The sequence below is a fragment of the Lathyrus oleraceus genome, chromosome 5 (assembly GCF_024323335.1).
Source record: "Lathyrus oleraceus cultivar Zhongwan6 chromosome 5, CAAS_Psat_ZW6_1.0, whole genome shotgun sequence".
In the NCBI taxonomy this organism is placed as follows: domain Eukaryota; kingdom Viridiplantae; phylum Streptophyta; class Magnoliopsida; order Fabales; family Fabaceae; genus Lathyrus; species Lathyrus oleraceus.
In genome coordinates this window covers 31,012,703-31,024,843 of record NC_066583.1, presented here as the reverse complement: position 1 = coordinate 31,024,843, position 12,141 = coordinate 31,012,703, and the positions used below count along the sequence as shown (strand labels likewise).

At 32.9% G+C, this 12,141-nt stretch overlaps 1 protein-coding gene across 1 annotated transcript; it reads left to right on the top strand.

Moving 5' to 3' along the window:
* Positions 1 to 7,907: 7,907 nt before the first annotated feature.
* LOC127083832 (CO(2)-response secreted protease) lies at positions 7,908 to 11,254 on the top strand. Its single transcript, XM_051024169.1, has 9 exons — positions 7,908 to 8,121; positions 8,207 to 8,460; positions 8,547 to 8,658; positions 8,998 to 9,514; positions 9,598 to 9,698; positions 9,778 to 10,020; positions 10,121 to 10,235; positions 10,300 to 10,510; positions 10,606 to 11,254. Exons 1-9 carry the CDS (start codon positions 7,952 to 7,954, stop codon positions 11,163 to 11,165), a joined length of 2,283 nt encoding a protein of 760 aa, XP_050880126.1. The 5' UTR covers positions 7,908 to 7,951; the 3' UTR covers positions 11,166 to 11,254.
* Positions 11,255 to 12,141: the final 887 nt, after the last annotated feature.

The following is a 12,141-nucleotide window of genomic DNA, read 5'->3' as shown; positions in this document are numbered from 1 at the left end:
GCATAATGTGGCCTTTATGGTGGTAGCTAATTCCCATGGTGAGGAATTAGTGATGTTAGTCATTTTGGACTGTTGTTGATGTTGCATGCTAGGTGATTAGCGTGCATAGCATGGCCCTTGGGGTGGTAGCTAATTCCCATGGTGAGGAATTAGTGATGTGAGTCACTAGGTCTCAAATGAGTGGGACTAGTGAGCTTGGTAGCCGTACCTGGATTTGGTCGGTGAAGTTGAACTATATGTTCACGAATAGTCGGTACCGCATGCATGGAGTCTCATTGCATAGTGTATGTATGGCGTATAATATGAATGGATGTATTCCAATATTATAAGTGTGTTTTGTGTTGGTGTTGAGCATGAATTGAGATTATACGTGTGCTTTATGTTGGTGTTGAGTATGATGTTTGAGTTGATGTGCCGTTACTGAATGTGTGCTATGATTAGGGTGATGAAATGTGTTAAATTACTTAACATTGCATGATATTTTATAATGCTTATTATATCGATTGAGGAACTCACCCTTACAACTATTTTTCAGGTAACGAGCAGTGATTGGGTAGGAGCTAGTGCTTGAAGTCTAGTGTAGTTCCTTAGTGGGTCATGCTCTGGTAGATGTAACATCGGGATGGGATGTTTTAAATGTTTTATTGTTGGTTGTGAACCAGTTTACATGTAATATGCTACATGTTTTGCATGATTGATTTAAGCTCTATCCGCTGCGTATTGTGCAAATGCTTTATGTTTTGAATTAATAAAAGAGCATGACAGTTATCATGGTGAATGGTGTGAAGTAATTGTGTGACACCCTTAATTGCATATTTACTCTGATTGATATATGTTGTTATTTAAATTAAATATTTGGGGTATTTTAGAAGGGTGTTACATTATCAACATAGATACAAAGGAATATCACAATGTTCTCACACTTTTTTATGTACAAACACTTGTCACAATAATTAGAAACAAATCCATTTGAAAGTATAACATAGTCAAATTTTTCATGCCATTGTTTTGGTACTTGTTTTAATCCATAAAAGTATTTGATAAGCTTGCACACCTTGTGTTCATTACTAGGAAGCACATAACCTTACGGTTCCTCCATGTAATTCTCCTTATCGAGATCTCCATTTAAAAATGTCATTTTGACATCCATTTGATGAACTATAAGGTCAATAAAAGAATCTAATGCAAACAATACTCTAACTTTCTTCATCCTTACTACCAGTGCATATGTGTAGAAATAATCAACACCTTCCTTTTATAAAAAAAATCTTGGCTACTAATCTAGCCTTGTATATGTTTAGTGTACCGTCATTATGATACTTCCTTCTAAACACCTACTTGCATTAAATGGGTTTTGATCCTTTATGTATATCGACAAGCTCCAAAGTGTAGTTTGACATTATTTAATCCATTTTGTCTCGGATAACATCCTTGCAAAAGGAGGAGTCCCTTGAATCTACTGCTTACTTATAAGTCTTAGGATCATATTCCATTTAAAGAATAATATGCATCTTATGAACAAAAAAATCACTATTTCCTTCTACTAAATAAAAATAAATAAGTTGAGGATCGATTTCATTCGGCCCTAGATCCTTAGTGTTACACCCCAAATTCGATTAATTAATTGAATTGAATTATTTATATTTTTATTTAATTATTTGGTGTTTGGTGTGCCTTTAAAAGAAATTTGGTGATTATATGTGTTCTTGGTATGTAATGGTAATGGTAGGGTGTGGTGGGAATATAAGAGTTTGGTAGAATAATTAGAAAATAACTAGAATATTAGTATTTTTAATTAATATTAGAAATAAATAAAAATAGAAATTTGTGGCTTTATATTAGAAATTATTTAATTAATTATATAAAAGAGAAAATATGAGTTAGTAGAGAAATAAAGGGCAATGAGGATATTTAGGAGAATAATTTTGGGATAGTAAAGGAAATACCTAAATCGAGAATTAAGTTTTATTTATAAATAGGAGATTAGGTGGAAAATTAAATTTATTTTTAATATGAATTAAATAATTAAATAAGAAAAATAGAATAATATGAGTTTGAGGTGATAGTATGAATTAAAAGTTTTGAGGACTAATGAGGTAATTAAAAATGATTGTGTAGAAAACCCTAAGTATATATTTTAAAAGTTGACGGGGAGTTAAGTTTCATCCAATTCTGAGAGGACTTGAGAAAGAGGTAAGATGAGAATCCTAGAGTTAGAAGAGGAGAGGAAAATTATTGGAGAAGAGCTTGCTTGCTGGAATTCTAAGATAAGGGGAGAGAATAACTTTCAATAGTGCTTATGTGTGAGGGGTACGGTAGAGGAGTCCTTAACCTCCAACAGGATATTAGGTTGTTAATGAAATTTTGAGTTTCTATGATATTATGATGTTGATTTGTTGAATCGATGTGTATTTTCGTGTATAATTTGGTATGTGATTACTGTTTTGAAATTGCTAATATTTTCCATCATTATCGAAGGTTTGAAGTTTTATGGTTAATATGATTTCAAGAAAATTGAGAATTATGTGTTATATTATTGTTTTAATCATTAGATAATTGTATTACATCGAATTCTGAGATCAGAGCTTTTTACGGAATTGAAATCGGAGGTCCGGAACGACTTTTATGGTGGAAAACGCAGAAAAGTGAATTATGGGTATTCATCCACGGATTCTGAGACTTATTGACGAACTAACAGTGGGAAAAAACACAGTTCTGGATGACGTCCATCAACCCTCATGACTTATGTTATGCCTAACAAAAAATATCATAATTTGACTTTCATAACTCAGAATGAGATGCAGTTCGAAGTGTTGGAAAGCTAACGCATAGTACTATCTGACAGAGATATCTTAAAAGACTGAATGTGCATTTCATGACGTGAATATACTATTTAATTAAGGTGTAATATCGACGATTGTGTTTCTAGAGTTAAGTTTCATCCAATTCTGAGAGGACTTGAGAAAGAGGTAAGATGATAATCCTAGAGTTAGAAGAGGAGAGGAAAATTATTGGAGAAGAGCTTGCTTGCTGGAATCCTAAGGTAAGGGGAGAGAATAACTTTCAATAGTGCTTATGCGTGAGGGGTATGGTAGAGGAGTCCTTAACCTCCAACATAATATTAGGTTGTTCATGAAATTTTGAGTTTCTATGATATTATGATGTTAATTTGTTGAATTGATGTGTACTTTCGTGTATAATTTGGTATGTGATTACTGTTTTGAAGTTGCTAATATTTTCCATCATTGTCGAAGGTTTGAAGTTTTATGGTTAATATGATTTCGAGAAAATTGAGAATTATATGTGTTATATTATTGTTTTAATCATTAGATAATTGTATTACGTCGAATTCTGATATCAGAGCTTTTTACGGAATTGAAATCGGAGGTCCGGAAGGGCTTTTATGGTGGAAAACGCAGAAAAATGAATTATGGGTATTTATCCACGGATTCTGAGACTTATTGATGAATTGACCGTGGGAAAAAACACAGTTCTGGATGACGTCCGTCAACCCTCATGACTTCTGTTATGCCTAACAAAAAATATCATAATTTGACTTTCATAACTCAGAACGAGATGCGGTTCAAAGTGTTGGAAAGCTAACACATAATACTATCTCACGGAGATGTCTTAAGAGACTGAATGTGCATTTAATGACGTGAGTATACTATTTAATTAAGGTGTAATTTTGATGATTGTGTTTCTAGCTGCTAAGTTAAGTTTTCTGTGTTGTATTGACGTACGATTCATGTTAACTACTGTTGGGTATGTTTTGGGTGATTTAAATCAATTAATTGAATTATATTGAGTTGTTGAGTGTTAATAATTGATTTTAAAAAATTATTTAATTGTTATAATTAAATCGATAATGCCATTTGGTGTTGTTATGTGATTAACGAAAGATGATGTTTTGTATGCATAAATTTGGTTCTATATGGTGTATGAATATTTGAGTTATGTAATGCTTGTATATGAATATGCATAATTGTTGTTGTGGTGGTAGTAGTTCGAAAGGGGAACTACGTTGTTATATGCTATTTATGTTTTGTTGTTGTCTATGGAACGTTGTATGATTAATTGTTATGACCATTATGTTTGCATAATGAGTTGATTAAATTGATGTGATGTTTGAAATATAATTTTGTTGAGATGAATTAATAGCATGCTTGTGTTGCACTGTTGATTGATAATATACATTTTTTGAGTTTTGTGTGATGTAATCTAGAGAGGGGATTACTAGAGTTGTCAATGCATTACGTTAGGAACAAAAGAGGGGTGTGAATGCATTAATTTGATGATATGATCATGAATCATAAGAGTTATGTCAATAGGAATTTTCAGAAGAGGTGACTAATAACTTATGCCAATCTCACAAGAGGGGGCTTGAAGCTCAAAAGAGGGGGCTCATGGGTTCAGAAGAGTGTTCCAGAGAGAACCGAATATTGAGTTGGTACCACATGCATATGCATAGAATTTTATAATCGAGTTGCATTGCATAATGAGTTATATGTATAATTGTGGAGTTGTGATTGATTGATGAGTTTGCATCTGAGATTGTGATGAGATATATTTGAATGAAATTGTGTAGAGGATATTGTGTTATTATCTTCCCTTGCAGTATATGCATGTTATTATTATTTGTGATTTATCACCCCTTTGTTGTTATTATGGTTTGTGCTCCCCTTCGGAGTACAAATAAGCAGGTAACTGAGTAGCTGCTTAGACTGGAAGGATGGCGAGAAGTTATTTCTTCTTCTTTTTCTTTCTACATTTAGTTTTTCTGCTCTGATGTATAACATTGGGGGAAAAGTTTGTGATTTATCTTCTATTGTGTTGAGTAAAGAATTAAAGTATACTCTCATGGTTGATGTTTTCACGTTTGAAAAGATTGCATTTATGATTTCATTTATGTTATAAATTCTTTGAAATTAAATGATTTATTGATTGCATGGTTTGTTGATGAGAAATTTCACTGTGATGATACCCTAAGTGAAGGTGAGCATGTGATGACACCCTAAGTGAAGGTGTTGATGGTTGTTTTATTTGATAAAGTGTTACATGACATGTATCTTTTAAAAAGAGAATGTGTGGCATCCTATTTGATTGTGTGACTACTCTAATTTTATTCTGTAACTATGTGTGGGGGAAATAGGGTGTTACACTTAGCCTTTCAGACTCTTCAGTTGTGTTTCAACAATCCATGAAGAAATTTCGGGTTGTGTTTCAATAATCCATGGAGAACCTTCATTGTAAGGTTCTTCATTTGTGGGAATCTCATATTCCTTATCCTTCGTGATAGGGTTCTCAAATAATTCCACATCTCAAGATTCAATTATTACATTATACTCCAAATTCAAAAGTCTATATGCATTATTGTTATGTGAATATCTTACAAAAACACATTTAATCCATCAAGGACTCAAATTAGTGCTTTTAGGATTCATGTTTTTACAATAAGTTACACACCCTCAAACTCTAAAATAAGCAATATTTGGCGCTCTGCTTTTCTATACCTCATATAGAGAAATACCAAAATAATTCAAAGGAATTTTATTCATTATATGACAAGCAGATAACAAAGTTCCACCTCATAAATTAAATGACAAATCATAATGCATTAACATGCCATTTCTCATTACTTGATATGTCTTATTCTTTCTTTCGGCTATACCATTTTTTTGTGGTGTACGAGGTATGGAATATTCATGTATAAAACCATATTCTTCACAATATGCATCAAATTAAGTAGAAAAATGTTCACCACTCATATCACTCCTAAGGACTTTAATATTTCTGCTTAATTGATTTTCTACTTCCGTTTTAAGAATTTTAAGTGCATTAAAGGCATCACCTTTATGCTTTAAAAGATATACATGTATGAATCTAGAGCAATCATCAATTAAAGTAATGAAATACCTATTTTCCCCACGGGTTAACATGCCATTAAATTCACATAAATTTGAATGCACAAGATCAAACAAGTTTGTATTTCTTTCTACACTATGAAAAGGTCTCTTGATCATTTTCGATTTAACACATACTTCACATTTTTCGAAACTATTAACATCACATAAAATTAACCAAATTTAATTAGTCTTTTCATAATACCAATATGAGCTAATATACTATGCCATAAAGAAACGAATTCAATCATATAAACAAAAATAGAAACTTTATTAATAATATTGTCAATAGTACAAAACTTAACCATTACGGCTCTGGATTAACTTGCCTGAATCATACTCAAATTTAATACCCGATTTTCCCAAAATATCCTCACTAACAAGATTTTGATTCATAGAAGGAACATGAAGTACATTAACTATAGGAATTTTCTTCCCATAAGTGAAGTTGAGTTCCGCGGTTCACATTCGAATTACCCTCAAACGTTTTTCATTTCCCATTATAACCTTTTATTCATCGGTGACCTCAGAATAGGTTTTGAATGTCGTTTTGTCATAGGAAACATGGACAATAGAACAAGTATCATACCACCATCCTTGTATCTTGCCTCTAATCGTTCTAATTTCACTCATAATAGCAATTATGTTATCATCGACTTAAACAACATTTGTCTTTCTTTAGGACTTCTTTTCTTGCAATCTCGAACATAATTACCATGTTTTCTACACACATAAGAGTCGCCTTTGGGGCCCTTTGATCCGCTAGAAATCTTGAACTTATTTTGACACTTCTTAGGACCAAAATAGTTCTTCTTCCTATCTTGTTTCTTCTTTCCTTTTGCGCTCATCACGTTGGCCTTAGAATATTCAACAGTCTCAGATTTCTCTCTATCTCTCGATTCCTCATAGATTTGAAGATGTTTATGGGTTTGCTCCAATGAGAAGTCTTCAGAATTGTGAAATAACTTATTCCTATAGTTTTTTCAAGAAGATAACAATTTCAAAATAATTGCACCAACCTGAAAAACTTCAAGAATATCGATCTTCACAATCCTCAGTTTATTTACTAGAACTTGTAACTCGTACACTTGTGCATGTTTAGGCTTTGAATTCAACATTTTAAAATCAGAAACTTTTTAGTACTTTGAAATACTTTGAGATCTTACTATGACAAAGCTACATTTATTTATTGTTTTTAATAATATTAGAAAAATATTAAATGTGTTATTTAAATATCTTTAAATATTATTTTAAAAAATCAAATATTTAAATGTGTTGAATACAATTGGTATCTAGAGTTTTGGTTCAATTCACAGGGAAACACGAGTGTACAGTGAGGCGTGTGTGATTGATTTCGTTTCTCGAATTCCCGTTGAATTCACGATCGGAATCATAACAAAATAAAATTTCTTGATTTTCCGGGATTGGGAAACACGAGTGTTTGGTGAGATCTGGGTGAGTTTCAGTGCACAAAATCGAAGATGAACGGTAGAAACGGTAGCTTGAATACAAAGCTTCTAGTGTTGGATGGAAAGAATTGGAATCGGTGGTCAACTCAGATCTGTGTGATGTTTGGCACTAAAGACGTTCTTGATATCGTTAACGAATGTTATGTTCCGGTTGCGGCGGATGCGATGGAAGCATAGAGAAACACGCGAGAAACGAGGAAGAAATAAAGTTTCTCTCAAAAGTTACTTAGATCTATTTTCTTTCTCTCTATCTTCATCTTCAACCTTATGCACCAATATATATTATATATATATATATAATATATATATATATATATATATATATATATATATATATATATATATATATATATATAAAACTAATAAAATAAAAAAATGAAGATAATATATCTTACTATACGTCATGAATTCAATGCTGACACAAAAAAGCACCAACTTATCATCTTTAATAGGAATAAAGCACCAACTTATTAATGATATTTAACTAAACACTAGACACAATGCTTCTTATATATAGCTGTACTCCCATGAGCTAACAAGCATATTTCTCAATAACTAATTCTAGAGAACACTAAAAACATGATAGAAAATCCAATTCTAGTATTGCTAACATTTTACTCTCTCTTTCTTTTTCATGGAGAATCAAAAATTGATAATCAAGTTTATATTGTTTATATGGGAGCTGCAGATCCAACTAATGGAACCATTCGCAGAGATCATGCCCATGTTTTAAACACTGTATTTAGAAAGTAAGTCCATGTATATGTATATTAGCTACTAGTATTGTTATTGTGAAATGTGATTATTTAATGATGAATGATGTGAATTATTCAGGAACGATAAAGCTTTAATACACAACTACAAACATGGATTCTCCGGCTTCGCTGCTCGATTGTCGAAAAATGAAGCAAACTCGATTGCTCAACAACCTGGAGTCGTGTCTGTGTTTCCAGATCCTATACTAAAGCTTCATACAACACGTTCTTGGGATTTTCTTGAGTCACAAACTCAAATCATAATTAATAAGAAACTCTCTAGTTCTTCTCCGGGTTCTTCATCAGATATTGTGATTGGCATGTTAGACTCAGGTTGATTTAATTAAACTGTTAATCAATTGATTAGTTTCATAAATTTAATAATTAATTAATTAAGTAATTAAAAATGAATTATTCAGGTATATGGCCAGAAGCAGAAAGTTTTTCTGATAAGGGAATGGATCCTATCCCAGCCAAATGGAGTGGCACATGCATGAAATCTAGTGACTTTAACTCATCAAACTGTAATAGGTAAATAAAACAAATCCTGATCCCAACCAAAATAATGATAAAATAAAATAAATAAATAAAAATAATTTATTTATGCAATTTTTCATTATTCTATATTAATAGTATAAAAAATATGCAATGTTTGAAAATTTAATACAATGAGTTTTTAATTTGTCAAAAGCAACTTAAAAAACTTTCACCCGTATAAAAAGGTATTGGCAAATAATAGTTAATTCACACTGCGACAATTACAATCAATACCGTGATATTTATATATACTGAAATCGTGAAAGCCTTTAAATAACTACTATATTTTAAAACCTTCAAAACTAACGTGCTCTTTATCATGTGGATTCATAGAAAGATAATAGGAGCAAGGTATTACACTGATCCTGATGGGGATGATGATGATGGAGCAAACACTCCAAGGGATACATTTGGTCATGGAACCCACACAGCCTCGACAGCGGCCGGGAATGTCGTGAGTGGTGCATCGTACTACGGCCTTGCGACCGGGACATCAAAAGGCGGGTCTCCTGAGTCGAGGTTGGCGATCTACAAAGTGTGCAATGTTGGATGCTCCGGCTCCAGCATCCTTGCGGCGTTCGATGATGCCATTTCAGACGGAGTTGATGTGCTTTCGCTCTCCCTTGGCAGGTCTCCGAGTAGTCAACCCGACTTGACAACCGATGTCATTGCAATCGGATCATTCCACGCCGCGGAGCATGGCATTCTGGTTGTCTGCTCGGCCGGGAATTCAGGACCAGACCAAAATACAGTAGTTAATGATGCTCCGTGGATATTAACCGTTGCTGCAACCACCATTGATCGCGACTTTCAGTCCAACGTTCTCTTGGGTAATACTCAAGTTATTAAGGTATAAAAACTTACATTTTAATATTTATAATCTAAATATATTATTTATTTAATGAATCTAAAAACATTTTTGTTATATTTCAGGGTGAAGCTATAAATTTCTCTCCTCTTTCGAAATCATCTGATTATCCATTGATAACCGGAGAGTCGGGCAAGGCGACCACTGCTGACTTAGATGAAGCAAGGTGTCTACAAGCAAAAACTATCTAACCATGAATAAACTTAAACTTAATCGTTTTTCATAATCAAAAGCTTTAAATGCAGGAAGTGTCAGCCAAGTTCATTAGATCCAGCTAAAGTCAAAGGAAAAATTGTTGTTTGTGATGGAACAAATGATGATTATTCAACCTATGTAAAAATTTCGATAGTTGAAGAACTGGGTGGTTTAGGTCTTGTTCATATTACTGACAGTGAAGGAGCAGTGGCAAATAACTATAAAGACTTTCCAGCAACAGTGGTAAGACCCATAAATGCTTCTGCATTACTCCAGTATATCAATTCAACCAGGTAAATAATTTTTTTTCCTAATTTTATACCTTATTATTAATCATGAATAATGATAAAAACACAATTTTATTGTATTTTTTTGCATATAACTAATCTGAAGCAATCCAGTGGCAACAATTTTACCGTCAATTACAGTCATGAATTATAAACCCGCGCCTATGGTGGCAATTTTTTCTAGTAGAGGACCTTCCGCACTTTCAAAGAATATTATCAAGGTAAATATATATGTAACAAATAACTATTATCAATAGGACACCACTAAATATGATTCTCTTGTAGCCTGACATTGCAGCACCAGGAGTTACCATTCTCGCCGCGTGGATCGGAAACGACGAAAAAATTACTCCGAAAGGGGAAAAACCTTCGCTATATAACCTTGAATCAGGGACTTCCATGTCATGTCCACATGTTTCGGGCCTTGCAGGCAGCATAAAATCTAGGAACCCGACTTGGAGCGCATCTGCAATCAAATCCGCTATCATGACGTCTGGTTAGTATTCTCATTTGGATATGAAATGTAATTCTTGATATGATAATACTAATACCTATCTAGTAACTTATAAAATTGTATATTTGTAAATGCAGCAACACAAATTAACAATATGAAGGCTCCTATTACAACAGATTTAGGATCAATTGCCACACCTTATGACTATGGCGCCGGGGAAATAACATCAACAGAACCGTTTCAACCCGGGCTAGTTTATGAAACTAATACCTTGGACTACTTGAACTACTTATGTTACATAGGATTCAACACAACCACAATTAAGGTTATCTCCAGAACTGTCCCAGATAGTTTCAGTTGTCCCAAGGATTCTACTTCTGGTCATATTTCCAATATAAACTATCCTTCCATAGCAATCTCCAACTTCAATGGTAAAGATATCGTGAATGTGAGTAGAACTGTGACGAATGTTGGTGAAGAAGACGAAACGGTCTACTCCGCCATTGTTGATGCTCCTAGTGGAGTGAAAGTCCAGTTGGTTCCGGAGAAACTCCAATTTACAAAAAGCAGCAAACAACTAAGCTATCAAGTTATTTTCTCCTCTAGTTTAAGCTCCTTGAAGAATGATCTGTTTGGATCTATTACATGGAGTAATGGTAAACATAATGTTCGAAGTCCCTTTGTATTAAGTATGTAGGTAAATAAATAAATAAAATTAATAAATACAAGAAGAGTTCTTGTACATGTATTCTACCATCCTTATATAGATAAACTACTTTCTACATACATTTCAAAATGAGTTAAGGGGATGTTTGAATTGATTTTTTCAAATTTATTTAATATTACCCATGTTGAATTTAAGATAAGTTTCAACTTGAAAACGATCCACGTTTAGTGAACCTCCCACTATTTTGCCAATACTCATTCCCCAAGCCAAATTCATCCGGAGGAAGTATTGGAGCACTACACATGTGTTATTATTTCGATGAGACAAGCACATAGAGTCAGAGATTAGAGATATACTTTTAATAAGATGTATATCAATTTGTTTTGCTGGTCTTGTTTTAAATCATGAGTAAAATATGTAATTCTTTTTTAAATCAATAAACACACACTAATTGTCTAATCAAGTTTAGTAGACAACCATCCAATTCTTATAAGCAATTAAACGTCTTATTGTATTTTATTTCTGAGGACGATATTTATTTATATTTATATATTAATATGAATAGTTGATATTTTTTAAAAATAAATATTTTATCATAATAGGTATTTTGTGTATGTTAATTCGATTCATGTATCTGTTTCTTAATTCGACTGAGAAACCTATATTAGGTCGACTGTTGCACACATATCTCAAAGATTCGACAATTTGTTTGAACAAAGTTGCATCGACTTTGTCTTCTTCTCCATGTTTTCCAACTTCAAATTTGATTCGACATGCGAAGATGCAGGAGTCGAATCATCCATCCTGAATCTCTTGAGTATCTCTTTGACATACTTTCTTTGATGTAGCATCATACATTGCTTCGACATTTGAAATTTCATGCCTATGAAATAAGACAAGTATCTCATATCCGACATTTCAAATTCCCTCATATCGACTCTTTGAACTTCGACAAGTTCTCCAAGCTATTTCCAGTTACTAACAAGTCATCGACATATAAGCAGCT

What these genes read in the sequence shown, in the direction of transcription:
- LOC127083832 (XM_051024169.1), top strand. Translation starts at nt 7,952, where the DNA reads ATGATAGAAAATCCAATTCTAGTATTGCTAACATTTTACTCTCTCTTT. An exon ending in TTAAACACTGTATTTAGAAA is followed by an intron (nt 8,122 to 8,206) that starts GTAAGTCCATGT and finishes TGAATTATTCAG; the next exon opens with GAACGATAAAGCTTTAATAC. An exon ending in AACTCATCAAACTGTAATAG is followed by an intron (nt 8,659 to 8,997) that starts GTAAATAAAACA and finishes GTGGATTCATAG; the next exon opens with AAAGATAATAGGAGCAAGGT.